The sequence below is a fragment of the Vulpes lagopus genome, chromosome 3, assembly GCF_018345385.1.
Source record: "Vulpes lagopus strain Blue_001 chromosome 3, ASM1834538v1, whole genome shotgun sequence".
Lineage (NCBI taxonomy): Eukaryota > Metazoa > Chordata > Mammalia > Carnivora > Canidae > Vulpes > Vulpes lagopus.
This window is the reverse complement of record NC_054826.1, coordinates 95,132,418-95,153,755: the sequence shown is the minus strand read 5'-3', so window position 1 is coordinate 95,153,755 and position 21,338 is coordinate 95,132,418. Positions and strand designations below refer to the sequence as shown.

At 52.9% G+C, this 21,338-nt stretch overlaps 2 protein-coding genes and 1 long non-coding RNA gene across 3 annotated transcripts; 1 reads left to right on the top strand and 2 right to left on the bottom strand.

Annotated features, from left to right (window-relative positions):
* Positions 1-944: 944 nt before the first annotated feature.
* Positions 945-2,283, top strand: LOC121486148. The gene is made up of 4 exons (XR_005986553.1): positions 945-1,166; positions 1,503-1,597; positions 1,872-1,992; positions 2,076-2,283. It is a non-coding gene; the product is annotated as an uncharacterized LOC121486148 (long non-coding RNA).
* ABHD11 (abhydrolase domain containing 11) lies at positions 2,242-4,733 on the bottom strand. Its single transcript, XM_041746906.1, has 6 exons — positions 4,517-4,733; positions 4,214-4,349; positions 3,393-3,566; positions 3,051-3,221; positions 2,762-2,943; positions 2,242-2,528 (listed from the first exon to the last, which is right to left on the bottom strand). The coding sequence occupies exons 1-6, from the start codon at positions 4,633-4,635 to the stop codon at positions 2,396-2,398; spliced, it is 915 nt and encodes a 304-aa protein (XP_041602840.1). The 5' UTR covers positions 4,636-4,733; the 3' UTR covers positions 2,242-2,395.
* Positions 4,734-19,860: 15,127 nt separating this feature from the next.
* Positions 19,861-21,138, bottom strand: CLDN3 (claudin 3). The gene has a single exon (XM_041747055.1). The coding sequence runs from the start codon at positions 20,907-20,909 to the stop codon at positions 20,253-20,255; it is 657 nt and encodes a 218-aa protein (XP_041602989.1). The 5' UTR covers positions 20,910-21,138; the 3' UTR covers positions 19,861-20,252.
* Positions 21,139-21,338: the final 200 nt, after the last annotated feature.

Here is a 21,338-nt window from a genome sequence, read left to right as displayed (position 1 = left end):
CAAAAAGTTAAAAGAAATGCTTCTCCTAGCTGACTCCTGCCAGCCTGCAGGGTTCATTTTGGATAAGATCATCCTGTGACTGACTCAGTATGATCTCCTGTGACCTCCTTTGGGCTCCCACTGTTCCTGGGCCCCCTGATATGCTGCTCTGATTATCTATGCTCTATCCCTGCTGGCCTTGGGGATCCCTGAGACCAGGTCCCCGAGTCCTGTCTGGATCATGGCACAGATCAGCCTCTCAAAACACACTGAATCAATCTCCTCCACAAAAGGGTATCTTTGAGGGTACAGTCCAACCCTACCTCTTTACCTGGGGCTCAAGCAAAGAAATTGTTAGTCTGGCCATTGGAGGCACACATGTCTCAGTGGCACCCAGGACAACCAGGAATCATTGCCTGCCAGGAGTTTCCGTTAGAAATATTTACTGTAAAAAAAAAAAAAAAAGAAAGAAATATTTACTGTTTAGGGCGGAATTGAGGATATAATCCCCTCGATTTGACCTTGCAGAAGAGGCTTCTCAAGGGGGAAAATTCTCTTTCACATCTTTGATGTCACTGGTATGCTTGTCGAGTGCACTCGGGGAGGCAGCGGCTACCTACACAACCCGTCCCCCAACCCCAGCACAGCAGACTCACCAGGCTCAAGGATGAGAATATTGAGGATACTGGAGGAATAATGAGCAATATTGTTAGGAATGATGGACATTCAAGAGTCTGTCAGGAATGGTTAAACGTTTTTCCTTCTGTTTTCTGCTGAGCTAAGATATGTGTGGATGATGCTATTCAAGATACCAAGATGCCAACCTTTCAGGATGGGGGGCTGGGGTACCTATGCCCCTCAGCGTTGAAGCAGTCCTGGCTCGGTCCCTTTCTCATCTCCTGACGTGCACAGAGCGCCTCCTTGGGGTGAAGGATACGTATGACGGTGCAGGAAGGGGCTGAGGAAGCCAGTCCGGAGCTTCCTCAGGAAAGCCTCAGCTTCCAGAGGGTTCCAGGATCCAGGAGGGGAGGCAAGGGCCTGGCCAGCCAGTTGAGGGCGGAGCCTACAAGGGAGTGCCTAGCCCTAGCCCGGAAGGGAGGGCAAAGGGCTATGTTGTCCGCCTGCCCCACCCCACTGACAAGAGTCCCAGTCACCAGGCCACCCTCTCTGTCTGGGGCCCTAGAGGGGTAAGTGTCCCGAAACCCACCCTGTCTCTTTCCTGCGGCTTGGGTGAGAATTCTTTCCTCCCTGAGGGTCCAAACACCCCATCCTCTCTGTTTACCCTTGTGCCAGGCAGAGGCCACAACTGCCACCCCCTCAGCATGGCACAGTCTTCAGTCTTTCTGCTCTACCTTCAGAGGCCCATGAGATGGGTACTGGGAAGGCAGGAATGGACCTTTCCAGACCTTCCCCTCCTGACATTAATATCAGAACCAAGGCAAGGACAGAAGGGCCCAGAAGAGGGACACCTCATCCAGACAAGCTCTAGATCCCTGCTCCCTTCTCTTGTCGCCCTACAACAGAACCCAGAATTCCAAGTTGCTGGAGCACTGGGGGACATCCAGACAGAGCCCTCACTGGACCAGGTCCTCCAGGAGCGGGATGAAGCCATTGCCAAGTGAGAGACAGATGCCTGGGGGGGTGGGGGTTGGAGGGGAGGGGTGTTGGGAGGGCAGTGGGTGGCTCACCCTCAGGGCTCTGTCCTACTACAGGAAAGGAGGTGAGAAGTCAGGTATTCCTGCAAGGAAAGCACTCACCCAGTCCCAAGCACTCACCCTGTCTCAAGGCAGGGGCTGTGGCTACACTTGTCCCTACCCCCCCCACCCCCGCCCTAGGGCCCAGAGCAGATGTGCAGGGTCCCAGTCTCAGGTTGCTCTTCCCACTACCTGCAGGAAGCAGGCAATGGAGGCTGAGCTGGACTCATGCAGAGCCAAGCTGCAAGCTGTGGAGGCCCAGCTGCTGGAGGTCCTGGAGGAGAAACTGAGGCTGAGGCAGGAGGTGGAAGCCTGGGAGGTAGTGTGGGAATGCCAGCCGGGCCTGGGAGGCATGGGAAGAGGGGCACAGGGTTGGCCCTGAACCTGTTCTCCTGCCCCCAGGAGGACATGCATCAAATGGTGAGGCAGCGGGTCGAGAGTCAGCTGCAGAGAGAGTCCCAGGGCACTCTGGGTGCCCCCGTGAACCCCCAAACTGCCAGGGCCCTGCAGGTCCGATTCCCCTTGGGTCGGTGGGGACGCTGGCGGTAACAGAGCTCAGCCCAGGAGCTTGGGAGCAATGTCTTTATTCATTAAAAGCTTGAGATCTAAACACCTCTGTATCCTCACGCTCTCTCAGTGCCTGCCTGAGTCCTTTTGTGCAGAAACACGGAGCAGGCTGCAGGGCCCGGAAACCTGGAGTTTCTTCTTCTTGCCAGCAATTCTCATGCCAGGAAGCCTCGGATGGCAGCCACAAAGTCCTGTGGGCAGTCAGCATGGATCCAGTGGCCAGCATTGGGCACAGTCTGCATCTGGGCTTGAGGGAAGAGCCGCCTAATCTCGGCGTGGTGGCTGGGGCTGTCCATTGAAGAGAAGGCCACCCAGAAGGGGTCAAAGTGGGAAGATGGGGAAAGAGAGAAGTAGAAGAGAGCAGGGAAAAGAGAGCTACATAAGCCCACATGCCCAGTGATGTTTTGAACTCTCAGGCACTGCCTGCCTGCATGCAAGCCCTCCCCAAGGCAGGAGCCCCAGGCTGGGGCCTGGGTAAGTAAGGCATGCCCCTCCTGCCACCACCAGTAAAACTGGCTTACTGCACATATTGAGAGTTTCCACCCAGGAGGAAGAGGGTTGGTCCAAGGTAAGATTCTTGTCGTGATGGGAAAGCCAAGATCTTGTCCACATGTTGAGCCAGTGCCTCCAAGTTCACCCTCCACACGAAGCGCCCATCCACCTCCACCAGGTTGGTGAGCAGGAACTGACGCTCAGCCATGTCCTATTGGGGAGAGGAGGATGTCCAGCCATTGGGGGAGGGGAGTCTCTATATGAGGTCTGGGGCCATCACTCTTCCCCACGACAGAACCCAGGGCCTGGGTGTGTTACTTGGATAACAGTGCTGAGCTGCTCATCGGCCAGTTTTCGGGCAGAGGAGCGGGACACCTCATCTGGGATGTCTACGGCCCTCATGGCTGCCATGTAGGATGGGAAGTCCGAGCTGGATGTGGTCTCCACTGGGCTGATGTCCACGGCAATCAGGCGTTCCACCAACTCTGGCTGGGTGGGAGAACCAGACTTAGGACTGGCCTTAGGGCAGGCACACTGGGTCTCATGCATAGTTCCCAGATCTTGAATTTGGCCATCAGAGGCTCAACCGAGTCCCAGGTTGCCTTTTGGGCACTCAGGTATACGCTGGGTGGGAGGAAAACCCGTATAGGGACAGCTTACCCTCTGGAGTGCCAGCAGCATGGCTGTCTTGCCTCCCATGCTGTGGCCAATGAGGACGCAGGGCACTAGGCCCAGCTGGGGCAGGAGGTCCTGCAGGTCCTGGCTCATGGCCTCGTAGCTCATTTCTGGGCTGTGGGGGCTGTCACCATGGTTCCGAGCATCCACTGTAAGCACCTGCAGAGTGCAGTGAGGGTGGGCAGAGACATTCAGGGCACAGACAGACTAAGGCATGACATTAGCGCAGGCTGAGGGGAGTAGAGAGCCTGGAGAAAGATCCTGAAGTGGAAGAAGAGACCCAATGGTGAGGGGGCCCAGTTCTCAGACCTAGGAGACCAAATAAAGAACATGGAGTCACTCAGCTAGAGAAGGCCCAAGGAGTGTGGCCCTGTCTCTAAAGGTTTGGCCTGGTTGAGTGAATACCCAGAGTAAGCAGGTGCCAAGAATTTCCAACAGTTGGAGCACAGAAGGATGGACTACTATAAAAGGTGGTAAGCCCCCTGTCATCCCGGGTGAACGAACAGGGGCTGGCCCCCTTAACCGAAAAGCTATTGGCGTTTAGGCATTGGACGGCTGAGCCTTATGATGAGGACATCTAAGCTCAGCGTGGAGCACACACGTGGAGGTCTATAACACGAATGAAGGACAGGATAGATGCAAGCCTGAGAGAATGAATGAAGTCCACCCAGAGTCACGGTGTGCCGGTACTCCTGGGCAGGTAGCCTGCAGGAAGGGCAGAGAAGCGGGCCCCGCCTCGGCCTCCCCCTCGTCCCACCCAGCCAGGCCCCACCTCCTGCGGGACCCCGCCTCTCCCGGAAGCTCACTCTCCGGCCCGTCTGCTGGGCCAGGGCCTTGGCGATGGAGTTGAAGTTGGTTTTGGAGCCGAAGAGCCCGTGCAGAAACACGAGGGCCGGGCGAGCCGCCTCTCCGTCCAGAAGCTTGTAGGAAAGCAGCACCGACCTGGCGAGAGGAGCAAGGATGGAGGAGGGGGTCCGAGCGGGCTGGGGACTGGGTTTAGGGGCGCGACCTGGGCGGGGGCGGGCGCAAGCGGAGGAGGCGGGGCCATCCCGGCCGGACTGAACGGGGAGGAGCGATGGACGGTCTCCCACGTGGCGCCCTTGACTGACCTCGGCTCGGCGCCGCTTCGGCCACTGCTGCTGTGTGCGACGGGCACCCCGGAGAAGCCGAGGTTGCATGGGCCGAGCGCCCTGCAGGGGAGCCTCCAAGCGCGGGCCCAGCGGAGCATGTCGGGTGCTAGCTACCGGCGCGCACCTAGTCCAGTCCCCTCGCCCGCCTCCCGCCTTCTCTCGGAGCCCCGCCCAGTTCCGGCTGCAGCTCCTCCCTCTGCCCCGCCCACTACCGCGGAATTCCCCGCTCTCGCTTTCGTTTCCTTACGTAATCCCAGAGTACAGTCTGTTCTCCGAGCTCCGCCCCTTGCGTCATTACGTAATCCGGCAGGCAGGAAAGCCGCCTCTGGCCACGCCCTGGGCGGGGCCACCGAAAGTCCTGGTCACGCCCCTCGCGAAGCTCTGTCCCGCCCCTTCCGGCGCCGAATCCTCTTGGCGAGTCCGGGTCCCCGGGCGTGGGAGAGCGGTCCTCGCCGCTCGTAACGCCCTGGGTTTGGGGCGCGAGCTCTGGGCGGCCGCGGGGCACGTCCTTGGCAAGCCGAGGAGGTCCTGCCTTGGCCAGCGCCCGTGCTGCACCTGGCCTGCGCCTCTGCTCTCATGCATCGCCTTGGGTGGGTGCCACACTTTCAGTGCCGAGGGCCGGCGCGGAGAGGCGCCAGCCTGGAGGCGCCGTGCTCCACAGCCGGGGGGTGCACCTCTTACCCGTCTTGAAGTCTTCGACTCTAGAAGGAGAAGGAGGGACTCTAGAGAGCTCATCTCCAACCGCCATCCCTGCCCGCCCTTTCCAGATGGGGAAACTGAGGCAAATGGCTTGTACAGGAGGCAGAACGAGCATCGCTGTCTGATCGCCCCCTCGCGCCCCGTCTGCCATTCTTGATGAGATTGGGGGGAGACCAGGTGTTTGTACTGGAAGGTATTTGCTGCTTTGAGCTGAAATGAGTCAGGTGTGCTCACCCTTTTTACCAGCACCCCTCTTTACCAGTAGGATCCTCCCACCCTCGGAACTCAGAACCTCCTGCAGAGAAATAACTGCCATCTTCTGTCCCCAGTCTGCATTGGTGGCATTGTCTTGTCTCAGGTGTCTTCTGGCTTCCACTGCAGTCCACCCGTCTGCGGCTACAAAGAATAGTTGCTCCTTTACAGCATTCTGTTCAGAAATTTTAAGAGATTCCCTCTCCTTAAACTTGAGAGTTGCATCCTGCACCCCCCCTGGTCTGATCCTGCCTGCTTTCCACCCATGCTTCTTATTTCCTTACTCCCCAACCAGAGAACTACATTTGCCTGTATTTGCACACCTATTTTTGGTCTTTACCCCCAGGACTCCTGCTGGGATGCTGTGGCTGCCTTCCAGATAGCCAGTGGCCCAACTCCTATACAACTGTAAAGGTCCAGGATAACTGCCACCACCTCAAAAGCCTTCCTAGATTTCCCCAGTTGAAACCAATCTCTTCTACCCTATGTTCTCAAAACATTTGTGAGAATCTACTGTCCAGTATCATAGAAATCGCCTTCTCCAGGTCCACCATACTCTGGGAGCTCCTGGAGGACGGGAGCCATGTTTTATTTATCTGGTGCAAAGTGCAATAGTAATCATTTTACTGAATGATCATGAGGAGATTCAGGGCACTCTCTGAGGCATAGGTGAAGGTTCATCTGATGCCTGGGTCAGTGCCCCTTCCAGGAGATGACATCCAGACCAGCCATGCCTCTCCCTCTTTAGTTAAGGCAGGCTTGATGAAGTCAATCAGTAGGATGCATCTGAGCTCCAAGGTGTAATAAATACCTTGCCCAATAAAGTGGCCCCCATCTTGAGTCAGCCTGGGACTGGCAGCTGTTTTGTTTTAAGGCAAGGAGGCCTTTGAGGTCGCTGGGGAAGCTAAGCACACCAGGTGGTGTAATGATTTGTTGCCAGCATAGTCATTAGGGGAGTGATGAGGACATCTGAGCCCTGGATGGGGGCTGGTCCAATGCATGGGAGGGGGCCTCAGAGGAAACATTAAGCAGGTTGTTTTTCTAGAATTGGCTGATGAAGGGGCACGGGGTTGACATAACATTGGTGATTCAGAAAGGTAGCATTTCAAATGTGGATTCAAACCATCCCCCACCACCACCCGGGCCTACTGTCTAGCTGGGGAACCTGAGCCTGGCCCACTGACCCTGGATCATTGCTCAGAGCCCTGGGTCTGTGGCAGAAGCAGTCTGGAGACATTCCTGAGACCTGGGCCCAAGCCCCGTCACGTCACGTGGCTGGCTAAGGCCTGGCAGCAAGCAGAAAAACCAGTTGGCTTGAGGTTTCCCCTTGCATACTCCGAAGCAATTGGTGTGGCCCCAGAGGGGTGATTGCCACCTGGGAAGGACTCTGATGATGGCTGTTGGGTAGGGGTCAACTTGCGGGCTGCCCACCCTTTCCCAGCTTGTTAGGAACTGGCCAACTCCTAACTGGTTGGTTGGTGGGGGTCTCCCTCTTCTTGGAGGGGGGTGTGGTAGGGGAGGCCTTCTGGAGCCCCTGATATCCGGAGATCATGTGGGGGGGGGAGAAAAGCGGTGCAGGGAGTCTGTTCCCAGCATCCCTGTTCCCAGCAGTCCCCAAGTCCCTGTGAAGTGGGAGGGTGTTGTCATTCTCATTTTACTGCTGAGAAAATGGAGACGCGAGAGGGGAATAACCCAGCTCCAATCACTCAAACACGTGCGCGGCCCAACCTGAATTCCTTCCCGGGAATGTGACTCCTAGCGCAGTGCTCCCGGTAGCCACCGCCCATCTGGCTGGGAACCCGGGACCCGAAGGGGTGTGGCCTGCGGCGACTGGGACACTGGGCCCCGGGGGCGGCGGCGCGTTAGGGGTTAAGGCAGGGAGGCGGCGAGCGTCCCGTCACCGCACCTGGCCCAGTATCGGTCACGTGGCCAGGGTTTCACCTGCCCCGCTGAGCAGGGACAATCGGGCCGCTTGTTTCCAGGTTGGTCGCCATGGTGACAGGAGTGTGCCAGGGGAGGTCAGCAGGGCAAATTCCTGCCTGCTGGCCGGGCGGGGCCGAGGTGTTAGTCGTGCGGGGGCGGGGCTCCCAGGAGACCCCTGCTCGTGTCCCGAGGGGGGCCCCTGGGTGGTTCCCTGCCCAGCCTCGTCCTGCGCTGGCCGCTCCGTCTTCTCAGATTTCGAGCCTGCGTCTTTGAAGCTGCGGTCGGTGAATTCCACGTACAGTATCTTTGTCTAATCCCTACTGCAGCCTTTCCCACAGGGGCATGGTAATCCCCGTGTCTCCCCCAGACTCACCGAGCACTTCCAGTAGTGGACTGTGTGGAGTTTTTTTTTTTTTTTTTCTTTTCTGCAGAGCATGTGGGGAGGCTCCCTGGGTCATGGATAGAAGGCAGGGAGTGCACAGGGTCATCCTGTAGCTCCAGTGTCCAGAACACCTGTGGGGCCCCTCTCTGCCACCTCCAGCTTCCTCATAACCCCTCCCCTCTAAGCTTCCCTGGCCACACACCTTCATGTCCTGCTTCCCTCCACTCACTCCTCTGCTCCAGAAAGGCCCACAGGTCCTGCTAGCTGCAACCCTGTCAACTTTTTTCCTACCTCCAGAACCATATGTACACTGTACCCCTGGTTAAAGCCTCCTCACAAGCACAGATTCTTAGAATAGTGGGGTGAGGGGTCAAGGCTGCGGAGGGAGTCTATGTATTTTGAAACCCAGCAACCTCCATTCTACGGAAAAAAACACCAGCCTGCAGGGCATATTCCAGTTCCCTACCCTAACTGCATTTTGCAGCCTTTATTTATTGAGTACCTACTATATGCTAGGCAATAGGGATGCAAGGATGAGCCCAGATCTGCTCACAGACCTGACAGTCTGGTGGGGAGAATACTAATGGACGTGTAATCGCACACCCAGTAAATATGCAAAGGAAGGTGGACATTAAAAGGAGGAATCCAGCTGGCCCTGGGATCGGATAGGGCAGCTGCACAGAAGTGATGCTTGAATGGAGGCTGAGAGGATGAGGAGGAGTGGGGCGGCAAAGGGCTTACAGCAGAGGAGGAAAGGTGTTTCAGAAGTGGGAACACCACGCGCAATGGCAGAGCCATCCCCTCTCCCAAGGCAGAATCCTAGGAGTTGTTCTAGATGTGTCTTCCTTACCTCCCTCTCCCCTACCCAATCCCTCACCTAGTTCTTATGGATTTTTATCTTCCAAATAACTCTGATATCCATCCTCTCCCATCCAAATTCACAACCCCATCCCTCTTCGGGATAGCCGACTCTTCAGTGGACTTGTCCATTTTGGCCTTTCTAGTCACCTCTCCACATGGTGGTCACCCTGATCTTTCCCAAGCATATAATGTATTTCTATGTTAATCTAGTTGATTCCTTCCTACATTTTCCTACTTTTCTGTGCTCATTGCCTCTGGGGATGCATAATGGCTGACCCAAGAGTAGAAAAGCTGGTTTGTGTGTTTCAAAAGCTGAAGCCCTTAGGGGAAGGGAATTCCTCTGCCGAGACAGGAGCTTGGCCCAGAATGGGAGAGGGGGAAGTCTGCCATCTGCTTCTGGGCAGGCTCCCCAGAGAAGAAACAGCTCATGGATCTAAAGGCAGGCAGGACGGGAGGCAGGCAGCTTGCAGCATTTCCCCTGGTTCCAAGCTCAAAGCAGACACAGTATGAGGCATAGGACTGAAGGCGCTATTGAACCAAGATGACAGTGTCTTAGCAGTGATCGCTGTTGCCTGAGGGCTGGATACTGTCCAACCTGTCACTCTTTCAGCCACTACCACCCTCCCCATCCCCAGCAAATTTGGCTGTGCTGAATATCCTAGAATTGTGGCCTGAACTCAGGAGGACTGAAGTTCAACTTGTCTCCAACTGCCCGGGCAGATCTGTCCACAACCGACCCTTTCTAAATCAATAGTCCAATAATTCATTTAACAAATATTTACTGAGCACCTGCTAATGCCAAGTATGATTTTTTTTTTAAAGGATTTTACTTATTTATTTAGAGAGAGAGAATGTGAGCAGGTGTGAGCACAGAGCCCAACGTGGGGCTCGATCCCACGACCCCAAGATCATGACCTGAGCCAAAATCAAGAGTCAGATGCTTAACCTACTGAGCCACCCAGGCTCCCTGAATTTTGTTTTTAATGCCAAGTATGAATTTTATTTTATTTTATTTTATTTTATTTTATTTTATTTATTTATTTATTTATTTTTTTTTGCCAAGTATGAACTTTAAAGCTAGGGATAGGGCAATTATGTGGCCCTGTTCCTCAAGCAACACAAAAAACCCAAACCCCAAGTCCTCTGCTTTTCTATTCTCCAGTAGGGGAGACAGTCTGTAAACAAATAAACAAATAAATATGTAAGTTCTGTGAGAAGAATGCTGTGTTTGCTAGTCATTAGGTTGGGAGATATTAAGTAGGGTGCTAGGAAAGGCTTCAGGTAAGGTGACATCTGAAGGATAAGAAGGAGGCAGTCATATAAACACCCGGGGGGGAAAGTGTTCTAGGCAGAAGTAATAGTATATGCAAAGGCCCTGAGGTGCACAGAGGAAGCAAGGGGAGAAAGGCAAGAGGTAGGCTGGTGTTAGTCCAGGCAAGGGGATAAAATGGGACCCCTCTGTACCTATCACTCAGCTTCAACAATGATCAACTCAAGATCAGTCTTGTTTTGGTCTTTATTCTAAGCAAAATGAAAGCTAGGGAAGGGTTTAAGGAGGGAGAGACATGCATTTTTATAGGACTGTCTGCAGGTAAAGAAAGGTAGTTATGAGATATGTTTTGGAGTTACAATCAGCAGGATTTGATGAAGAATTGGATGATGGGTAGAAAGGAAGATGGTGAGAGAAAGGAAAGAGTTGAAGGCAAGTCCCAGGTTTCTGGACACACCACATGGGTAATTGTGCAATTTACTGAGCTGGGCAAGGCTGGTGAGGAAATCCACCCCCCTCCCCAAAAGGCACTAGTAGGGAGGGACAATCTAGAGTTGTACCTGATGTGTGTTAAGTTCGAGAGGCCCATGAGATATCATAATAGTCAACGTTTATTGAGTGCTTGACATGTGCCAAACACTGTTCTAAGTGCTTTATGTCTATTGACTGATTTCATCCTCATAAGCGCTGTATTATTTATTGATCCTCTTTAGAGCTAAGAGCATTGAGCCACAGAGAGGCTAATTAACTGCCCAGCATCACAAAGCTTGGATGCTGCGAGGCCAGGATCCGGCCAGGATCCAATCCCAAGTGGTGGGCTCTGGGGGCCACGCTGTTGTTAAACCACCGTGCCCCACCACATCCACTGAGAAGGCAGCAGGATGCCTGCGTGGAGAGCATGGAGAACAGGTCGGGCAGCGGGAGGGTGGTAAAGCCCTGGGAATGGGTGAGACTGTCAAAGGGTGGAAAGTGCATCACAGAAGAGAAGGGGGCCCAGGAAGAAAGAGCAGTGGGAGGAGGAAGGCTTAGGGAGGGAGGTGTCACAAAGGGCAGGGGACTGAGGTTTTCTGAGGAGGAGGGAGCAATCACCTATGTCAAAAGTTGCTGGGAGTAAGCTCCAGAGAGAAAAGTGATCGTTGGCCATGGCAACCTGGAGTCCACTGGGGACCTTGCCAGGAGCAGCTTGGAATGGTGACAGAGTCGGGGCAGGAGCAGACAGGAGAGGCTGATTGGCATGTGGGAGGGGAGGAAGCAAATCAGGAGTTAGCAGAGAAATGAGGTGGCCTTTGTTTAGAGATGTTGAAGTCAAGAAAACTTTTTTTTTTTTTGCAAGAGAAAGAAGGTATTGCTGAGGGATATTTTTCTTTGTCAATGCAGATCTACTTTTTTTTTTTTTCCTTTTTATTGTGAAAAATTTTAAACATTTGTGAAGGGGGATAAAGTGGATCCCCCTGTGCCTATCAGCCATTTTCAACCAGGATCAACTCAAGATCAATTTTGTTTCATCTATAGCCCATGTATGTGTTCTCCCACCTGCACATGATTTTTTTAAAAGCTTTTATTTATTTATTCATGAGAGACACAGGGAGAGAAAAGCAGAGACACAGGCTGAGGGGAGAAGCAGGCTACTCTCAAGGAGCCCCATGTGGCACTCGATCTCAGATTCCCAGATCACCCCCTGGGCCAAAGGCAGATGCTCAACTGCTGAGCCACCCAGGCGTCCCCGTGTACATGATTTCGAACTAAATCTCACGCTCATACCATTAAATCTGTGAATATTTCAGTATGTTTCTCTGGAAGCTAAGGGCTTTTTTCATTTGTTTTTAAACATAAACCACCATATCCTTTACATACTTTAAGAAGTCATAATTCCTTAAGATTATCAATTATCTACTCAGTGTTCCAATGTTGAATTTCTCATACATGCCATCAACTTTAAGAGTTTGAATCAGAAATCGATGAAGGGCCACAATTGTGATTGCCTGATATATCTTTAAGTCACTTTTGATATATGGGTTCCCCTCCATCTCAATTTTTTCCTTGAAAAAAAGTCTTTTTTGTCATTGAAGAGCCCAGTTGCTGTTTTGCTGACCTCTGTGGTACTGTGCTCCTCTTTAGCAAGCCCTGTAAATTGATAGTGGATATAGAAGGTTGATGAGATTCATATTTTATTTATTTGTTTATTTTTCTGCAAGATTACTTCACAAGAGACATTGTACTTGATTTTTTTTTTTTTTTTTTTTAAATGGCAGCCCAGTTGTACTGGTTAGGACATCTTTGGCTGGAAACCCCAAGTCAAATTGACTTAAGCAATAGGAAAAGCTACATCTTGCCTTTTTGTGACTGGTTTATTTGACTGAGCATAATGTCCTCAAGGTTCATCCATGTTGCAGTAGGTGTCAGAATTTCTTTCCTTTTTAAGACTGAATCACATTCCATCGCATGGATAGGCCACGTTTCGCTATCCATTTACCCCTACATGGACATTTGCATTGCTTCTACTCCTTGGCTATTGTGAATAGTGCTATGAACAAGGGTATGCAAAAATGTCTTTGAGGCCCCCCTTTTAATTCGTTTCAGTAAATACCCAGAAGTAGAATTGTTTGATCACATGGTAGTTCTATTTTTAATTTAAAATTTTAATTTATGTTATTGTTTCCTTAGCTTTTATTTTTTTGAGGAGCAACAATATTGCTTTCCACAGCAGCTTTACCAATTTACCTTTCCAACAGTGCACAAGGGTTCTAATTTCTCCACATCTTCAACAACAGTTTTTTTTCTTCCTTCCTTTCTCTCTTTCTATAGTAGCCATTTTTTTTTTTTTTTAAGTAAGCTCTATACCCAGTGTGGAGTCCAAGAGCGCTTGAACTCATTCATGACCCTGAGATCAAGATCTGAGCTGAGATCAAGAGTCAGATGCTTAACCTACTGAGCCACCCAGGTGCCCCTATATTAGCCATCTTAATGGGAGTGAAATGGTATCTCATTGTGGTTTTGATATTCATTTCCCTAATTATTAGTACTGTTGAGCATCTTTTCATATATGCTTATTGGCCATTCATAGATCTTCTTTGGAGAAATGTCTATCCACATCTTTTGCCTGTTTTTGAATTGATTCTTTTTGTAGGTGTTGAGTTTTAGGAGTTCTCTATATACTTTAGATATTTATCCCTTAGCAGCTATATGATTTGCAAATATTTTCTTCCATTCTGTGTGTTATTTTCTCATTCTGTTGATAGCATCCTTTGATGCACAAAGTTTTAAATTTTCATCCGGTCTAATTTGCTATTTTTTTTCTTTTGTTCCTGTGCCTTTGGTGTTACCGCCAAGATATTGGTGCCAAGTCCAATGTTGTAAAGCTTTTGCAGTGCGTTTTCTTCAAGAGTTTTATAGGCTTAGCTTTTTTTTTTTTTTTTTATAAGATTTTATTTATTTATTCATGAGAGACACAGAAAGAGAGGCAGAGACATAGGCTGAGGGAGAAGTAGGCTCCATGCAAGGAGCCCAATGAGGGACTCGATCATGGGAATCAGGGATCAGGTCCTGAGCCAAAGGCAGATGCTCAACCACTGAGCCACCCAGGCATCCCGAGAGTCTTGTTTTTTTGTTTTTTGTCTTTTAAAGATTTTATTTATTTGAGAGAGAGAGAGAGAGAGAGCGCGCAAGCAGGGTGGGAGGAGAGGCAGAGGGAGAGGGAGAAGAAGACTCCCTACTAAGCAGGGAGCCTGATGCGTGGCTCCATCCCAGAATCTTAGGATCATGACCTGAGCTGAATGCAGGTGCTTAACTGACTAAGTCACCCAGGAGCCCCAAGTAGGCTTAGTTCTTATGTGTAGGCCTTTGATCTATTTTGAGTTAATTTCTGTGTAGTATTATATAAAGGTCTACCTTCATCTTCTGCATGAAGATATCCAGTTTTCTTAGCACCATTTATGGAAAAGAGTGTTCTTTCTCTATTAAGTGTTCTTGGCACCTTTGTGGAAATCATTTGACCACATATGTGACCGTTTATTTCTGGGTTCTCTTATTCTGTTTCATTGTTCTGTTTGTCTTTATGCCAGTACCATACTGTTTCAATTACTATAGCCTTGTGATATGGTTTCAAATCTACATGTGTGGCTCCTTCAACTTTGTTCTTTTGGCACCCTGGATATGAACCTTGTCTCTCATTTACTGAGCATCAGTGCCATGCTGGCATTAGGTTAAGCTTGGGGCATTCAAAGGTGAACATGTGCTTAGGGTGCCTTCCCAGCAGAGCTTATGTTTTAGAGGCAGGGGAAAGACAAAATGAAGAAGTAATTCTGGGAGGCAGCATGGAGATTAGTGTGGTCTTCGTGAACTTCCACCATAGTATGTTGTGGCCACTGCCAAAATGCAGAAGGCGATGGTGTAATTCATCTTTAGATCCTTCAGATTTAGCTGTGGCTTTATGAGCAAGTGAACATGTGTGTAGAGGACTGTATCATTGGTTTTGATGAGTCTCTGCACCTCATGTTAGCTGATGCAGAAGAGATTCATTCTAAAACAAAGTCAAGAAAACAAGTGGGTTGAATCATGCTAAAGGGAGAGCATATTACTCTGCTCCAAAGTGTCTTTCAGTTGAAATAGTCAATGAAGTGAGAAATTGTTAAGAAGATAATGCAGGGGTTTTTTTTTGTTTGTTTTTGTTTTTAGATGTATTTTGTTGGGAGTGTAGTTCTGAAACATTTATTCATATCGGTGGTTTGTTTATTTGTTTGTTTGAAGTATGATCCATGCCACACGGGCTTAAACTCACGATCCTGAAATCAAGACCTTAGCTGAGATCAAGAGTTGGATGCTTAACCAACGGAGTCACCCAGGCCCCCCTGGTCATATTGTTCTGATTATGCTTATGTTATTACCAGATGACAAGAAATGCTGTGGGATTGTTTAAAAGGGGGAAGTGATTCTGGTCCAGACAAATGCCATGATGGAGTCCTGGAGGGACAGCACTCTGTAGGAACAGGCTGGCTGACAGGGAAGCTTCCCTCAGCAAAGACACAAAATGACCTCTAAGCTTGCGAAGAGAGGTGAGGTAAGGGTGGGGAAATTGCCAAGAACAGAGACGGAGCTTGTAGTGAGGGCCAGGGCCCAGAGAGGGCAGGGTTCATGCAGAATTGAAGGGTGTCTGGAGGAGTTGGTCCTAGGTAGTTGGGCTGGGGAGGAGAGGAGACAATATGGAGGTGACCACGGCTCTACCTCTGGAGGAGCGCTTGAGGCATGCCGTGGGGTCTGGATGGGATCCTAAGAGCCATACGGGGGTAGGGAACTGGAAGGATTTTCCGATGTTGTCAGATTCAGGACTTTGTCACACAAGTAGTCACTTGACTATGCTGAGGTGAGTGGCTTGGAGAGGGACATAGCCAGGTTGGGGTGTGGAGAGGGAGCCTGGAGGCAGGAGAGCCTCTGGAGGCTGTTCCTGAACGATGGTGGCCTGGTTGGAGTCATGGCAGCAAGTGGGGAAGAAGACAGGTGGGTACTTCTTGAAAATGACCAGGCTGACAGATGAGGAGCTGGTAATTGGCAGGACATGGCAGGGCCTGCAGCCGACTCCCATCAACTTGTGAGCCTTGGTGGTCTCATTTTGTAGTGCCCACCTTGCAGGGTTCTCTTGGGGATCAAGTAGAGCAGCGACAGTATCATCTCTTTTAACAGATGAGAGTGCGATGTGGCCGGTGACTTGCCCAAGGGCACTCAGTGAGCACTGAGCAGTACTCTTGCTCTCTTTTACCTGCTCTGCAGAGCATACTGGTCTTGGCACAGATGACCTTTAATGGAGCCCTGGTAGGGAGGGAGAAGGAACGTACTGTCTGTTCTTCCAGGCCTGCCACAGACCTTGAGGGAGCCACAATAAATGCTGTGTTTGTTTGATAAAGCACTTGGCTTTTGGTCTGAGCAGGAGGAAGAGCTAGAACAGGTGTGGCAAGAGCAGGGCAGCCTGAGGCACAACAGTAGGAGGGGGAGTGGGACAGAGCCCCAGGCCCTGGCAGGGGTGTCAGGGCTGTGGATTTCGAAGAAACCCAGAATGTTCTCACAACCCAGCCAGCCATTGCCCTCATGTTCCCAGGCTCCTGCCTGGCTGAAGAAACCAAAACATTCACAGTACCACCTCACATTAGTTCAGGTTCTAGTGTGTGCCAGGTCCTGTTGTGTGCCTAGCATGGGGCCAGGCACAAAAGCACACAGGCGTGCCTTCTTTCCACACAGGGGTGCTGGCCTGTGCCGGGAGCTCCAGACAGAAGCTCAGGACAGTGCCCCTGACCTTGGAGGATGACCTCCTGGTGGAGAAGTCTGACCAGAAGCAAAACCACATAGTGCTGTGATGGGGTGGGAATAGGCTGCACAGGAACTCGGACGATGGCTCAGCTAAACCTCAACATGGCCTCATGCTATTACCACACCCATTTTGTAGATGAAGAAGCCGAGGCTCAGAGGCTCAGAGGCTCAGAGGCTCAGAGGCTCAGAGGCTCAGATGCTCAGAGGCTCAGAGGCTCAGAGGCTCAGAGGCTCAGAGGAGTGAACTGCCCTGCTCACCCAGTCAGTTTGGTTCTAATTTTCTTCAGCAGGGGGTGATAAGGATAAACATGGGGATGGAGAAGACAAGTTAGGGGGCCCTGATGGATCATCTGGTTCAACCCCCCCTGTTGCAATGGTGGAGAAACTGACACCCGGAAGGGGAAGACAAGTACTCAGAGTCACATAGGAAAAGGGATGGATCTAGAAACCACAGACTCCCAGTTTGGGCTGTTCCTTCACACCAAATGCCTGTCTCTCCTCCAGCCCCTGCTGAAGTCTTCCTGGATCCCTCCTGTGAGACTCTCCTCAGCTGGTGGTCTGTTTGCTTCAAGTGCCACCACCCTCTTTGGATCCTAAACTCCAAAAAGTATAAAAACAGGTTGAGTTAGGACAGACCCAGAAGCCAGGCAAGGGTGTGTGTACATGTGGTTGGGGGAGCGTTGGATGGGGTAGGATACCTCACTATACCCAGGAGGCCCCAGGGGAGCCCAGATTTGGGGAGACACCAGAGAGCCAGGGGAGGGGCTGAGGGCTCCCCACCCAAGGGTCTGTCTCCCTTTTCCGCTAAAATCCTCTGGCTGGGGTGGTCCTGGAGGTGGGCTGCAGTGGGCAGGCTGACCGCAGGCCCCAACTGCAGCTCTGCCCTAGTGTGGCCAGGAGACATTATGCTCAGGCTGCCTTCTGGAAGCTGGTGGTAAATGAATAATCTTGCTCCTACCTGCAGGGCTCTCTGGGACAGAGAAGTCACTCAGTGCCCCTCACTTCTGACTTGGCCCAACCGGACACTCCCCTGGCATTCCCCTGGCCAGAGACTGTGGATGTTTAGGGCAGATGCAACCCCTTTAGCTCTTCAGTACTCCCCTGCCCAGTTCCATCCCAGATGAGCCTAGAGAAACTTCTCTCACTTCTTATTGCCAAATCTGCTCCCTCTCTGACCCTTTTCCCATTGAGCCCCCCATTGAGCCCCTCCCTCTCACTGGGCCCCCTCCCCTCACTGAGACCCCTTCTGAGTCCTCCCCCTTTCCAGAGTCCACATCCCCTTTTTCCAGCTCTCCCTAGGATCGGCTTCATCATTTCCTCCTCTTCAGATTCAAGGTCACTCTCCCCTTTTCCTTCCCCTGCCCCCAGGCTAGAAGAGCTAATCAAAACCCCAAAGCTAATCAAAACCCCAACCCCAACCCCTCGTCCTTTCCTGGGATCTTACAGAGAATGACCTAAAGCTGGGATATTCTTACTATTCATAGTAATTTCCTTTCTCTTCTTTGGGTCATAAAGGGTGAAAACGTGTCAGTATTTCTTAACTAAGGAATTTGGGGGGGGGGGAGCTGAGTGGAGGAGCATTCTACTGAAAAGTCTGGCAACCCCTGGGACCTTTTGCTTTAGCTTTGCTGCAGGCAAAGAAGTTTGAGATACAATAACTATTTCGAAATAATCCCAAATCTCTCCAATCCCAAATACCTGTCCCTTCTCGCTCCCTGTCAATTTGCTAACTTGGCCTAGATTCCCCCCCCCTTTTTAAAGTTTTTATTGATTTATTCATGAGAGACACACACACACAGAAGACAGAGACACAGGCAGAGGGAGAAGCAGGCTCCATGCAGGGAGCCTGATGCGGGACTCCATCCCTGGACTCCAGGATCATTCCCTGAGCCAAAGGCAGATGCTCAACCGCTGAGCCACCCAGGCGTCCCTAGATTCCCTTTTTAAGCAAAGCTCTTGGACACATGGTGTCTACATGCTCTGATATTACTTTTCATCTCCACTCACTTTTCTGCTTGCCACACACCTCTTGCCCAGGCTACCAGGGATCACCTTGCTGCTTTGAATCCCAGGGCTACTCCTTAGGCCTTGTCCGGCCTGACCTCTTCCACAACCTTGGACACCCTTACCAACGCCCATCTCTTGAAACCCTTTTGTTTCCTCTTTTGTTTCTAGACTGACCTCCTCTACTCTCCTGGTTTCAGGTGCCACCTGTGTGCTAATAACAGTCATGTTTACGACTCCTGAGTCCCAGCTCTCTCTATATGTCCTGCCACTTCCTGGAAGTCTCTGCCTGGAGGTCCCCCAGCCATGCCAAACTCTGTGCATTCAAAACCTAACACGTAAAAAACAAAACAAAACAAAACAAAACAAGACAAAACCAAAACCAAAACCAAACAAACAAACAAAAAACAAAACAAAAAAACCCAAAACCTAACACGTCATCTTGCCCCAATAACCTGGTCTTCTGTTTTGGTAAATGGCACTACCATTCAATCAGTGACCTAGGGCAGAAAATTGGAGTTACCCTAATTTTTTCCCTCTCCCTCACCCCATATATCCAAATACTTCTCAAGCCCTGCTCCCTTGCTTCCTCGCAGGCCCCATCAAGCTGCATGCCCGGCCCCACTGCCCCTGCTGTGTTTCTGGCTGCACCATCTCAATAGAGATGGCTGCGGAGCCTCTTAGATGGTATCCCCACCTTCATCTCCTTCCTTGAATCCCACTTCCTCTGGAGGGTGGTGGAGACAATATTTTAGAGCATAAATCTGACCAGGTATCTCCTTCCATGACTCCCAAAACACTGGAATAAAGTCCAAAGTTTGTAATTCTGCACATGAGACTCCATGACTTGGCTTCCTCTGGGCCCCTGGGCCTTATCCCACTCTCACACCTTGCTGTCTGTCCAGCCTTAAGGGATCACTCTTCCCTGGATTGGGGTACAGGCCCCCTTTCCTTCTGCTTAAACCTCCTGCTTGTCTCCCAGACACAAGTGCTTCCAAGCCTCATTAAACTCAAGCCCTAGAGTGCCGCCAGAGGGTCCCGAATCCTCTCTCCTCTCTCTCTCTGTCTCTTCTGGTCCAGGGAAGGGAATGAGGGCCCTTTCTCATCTCTAGGTGAGATCCTGCCCAGCTTTACTCTTGATGCTGTGTTTTACGAACACAATAGGACGTTTTGTTCTCTTCCAAATATGAAATCATCGCACTGAATGCGCTCTTTCACAAGCACAGGGAAGATTCGCTGTTCCGCGGCACCGGGGAGGACTCCGAGGACAAACCCAGGTGGCACAGGCTAGAGACAAGGGCCCCGGACACACTATTCCCACCTCCCCCACGCCTTGGTCCACCCAGCACGCTGTTAGCCATGCCCGGCTCTCCAGATCGGCTCTCCAGATCGGGCCTTCAACATCTGAATCCTCAGTGAGAAGGCCAGACGGCCACCTAGGGCGCACCGAGCCCTTTCCAACCCCACTTTCTCGGTTACCCAACCTCTGCCCTCTCTAAGCTTCATTCTGGGCAACGGGAGAGCAGAATCCAGCCAAGGCCAACCCTGGGTGGGGGAGGGGGGTTGTGTGTGGGGGGTGTTCTGCAGGGAGGTTGGAGGCCCTGTCGGCCCTCAGGACAAGGAGGCGCCCGCAAATGCAAAACGAAAGGCTTTTATTGAAAAATATCAACTGGCCCTTTTCAAGACTGCCGGTCCCTGCCCAACGCGGGCTTTGGGGCCGCGGCCACCGACGGGGTTGGCGAGCAGCGGCGGCCACCCCAGCCTCGCGCTCCCGAGGAGCAAGGTTTCATTGTCCGTGCGGGCTGGTCCTCCCACCCCCGCGCCGTGGTCCCACTCCAGGCCCCGGGCCGGGGGCCGGGGTGGGGGTGGGGGTTGCTTGCCGCCGGGGAAGGGGCCGCCGGGCTGGCCCCTCCCAGTCCAGTGGGAGAGCTCCGGGCGTCTGGAGTGGGTGGGTCTCCGGCAGAGGCTGCACGCCGGACAGGGGCGCCGCAGCTCGACGGGTGCCGGGGGCTCCGCGCGGCTGCCCCTCACACGTAGTCCTTGCGGTCGTAGGCTGTGCTGGTGCCGGGGCCGGCGGAGCGCGGCGCGGAGTAGACGATCTTGGTGGGCGCGTACTTCTTGTCGCGCGGCGGGCAGGAGCAGCAGAGCAGCGCGCCCCCCAGCAGCTGCAGGGCCGCGGCCGCCCAGCCCACGTACAGGCCCGTGCCCATCTCCCGCTTCTGCGCGTCCGGCACCAGCGGGTTGTAGAAGTCCCGGATGATGGTGTTGGCCGACCAGGACACCGGCACCAGGGTGAGCAAGGCGGCCAGCAGGAAGAGCACTCCCGCCACGATGGTGATCTTGGCCTTGGCCGTGTCGTCCTGCACGCAGTTGGTGCACTGGGCGCCCACGAGTGCCACGAGGAGCCCGAAGGCGGCCAGCAGGATGGACACGACGATGAGGGCGCGGGCCGCCTGCAGGTCCTGCGGCAGCGCCAGCAGCGAGTCGTACACCTTGCACTGCATCTGGCCGGTGCTCTGCACCACGCAGTTCATCCACAGGCCCTCCCAGGTGATCTGCGCCGTGATGATGCTGCTGCCGATGAAGGCCGTCACGCGCCACATGGGCAGCGCGCAGCACACGATGGTGCTCAGCCAGCCCAGCACGGCCAGCGACGTGCCCGCGATCTCCAGGCCCATGGACATGGCTGCCGCGCCAAAGCCGGCTCTGCCCGGCGGCTCAGGGTGCGGGGCGACGAGGGGCCGTGGCCGCTGGGCCTGGGCGGGAGCTGCTGCGCGCCGGCGGCCCGATGCCTCGACGGGCGGACGGGAGGACGGAGGCACCGACGGCGCGCGCTAACGGCTCCGTTCTGCCCGCTGGCGCCCGGGCAGCGCCTGCACCTGCCTGTGCTTTGTGCGCGGGCGGCGGCGACTGGGCTGGCCCTGGGCTGGGGCCGGTGTTTCTTAGATCCGAGCCCAGCGCTCGGCGGGGCGGGAGGGGCGGAGCCGCGTCTCCCCGGCCTGGGGACAGTGACGTGGCCCCTCTTCCCACCTTCACCGAGAGCCGGGGAGCCCAGGGAGGAAGGGCTGGGCGGGGAGTGGCGCCCGGCGCGGGCGGGGGGGGGAGGGGGCCGG

Bases quoted from the DNA above. Each gene is read 5' to 3' on its own strand.
- CLDN3 (XM_041747055.1), bottom strand. From the start codon at position 20,909: ATGTCCATGGGCCTGGAGATCGCGGGCACGTCGCTGGCCGTGCTGGGC.
- ABHD11 (XM_041746906.1), bottom strand. From the start codon at position 4,635: ATGCTCCGCTGGGCCCGCGCTTGGAGGCTCCCCTGCAGGGCGCTCGGC. The intron at 3,222-3,392 runs GTAAGCTGTCCC...TCTCCCACCCAG, and splicing joins TGCTGCTGGCACTCCAGAGG to CCAGAGTTGGTGGAACGCCT. The intron at 2,529-2,761 runs GTAAGCCAGTTT...TTCAATGGACAG, and splicing joins GGAAACTCTCAATATGTGCA to CCCCAGCCACCACGCCGAGA.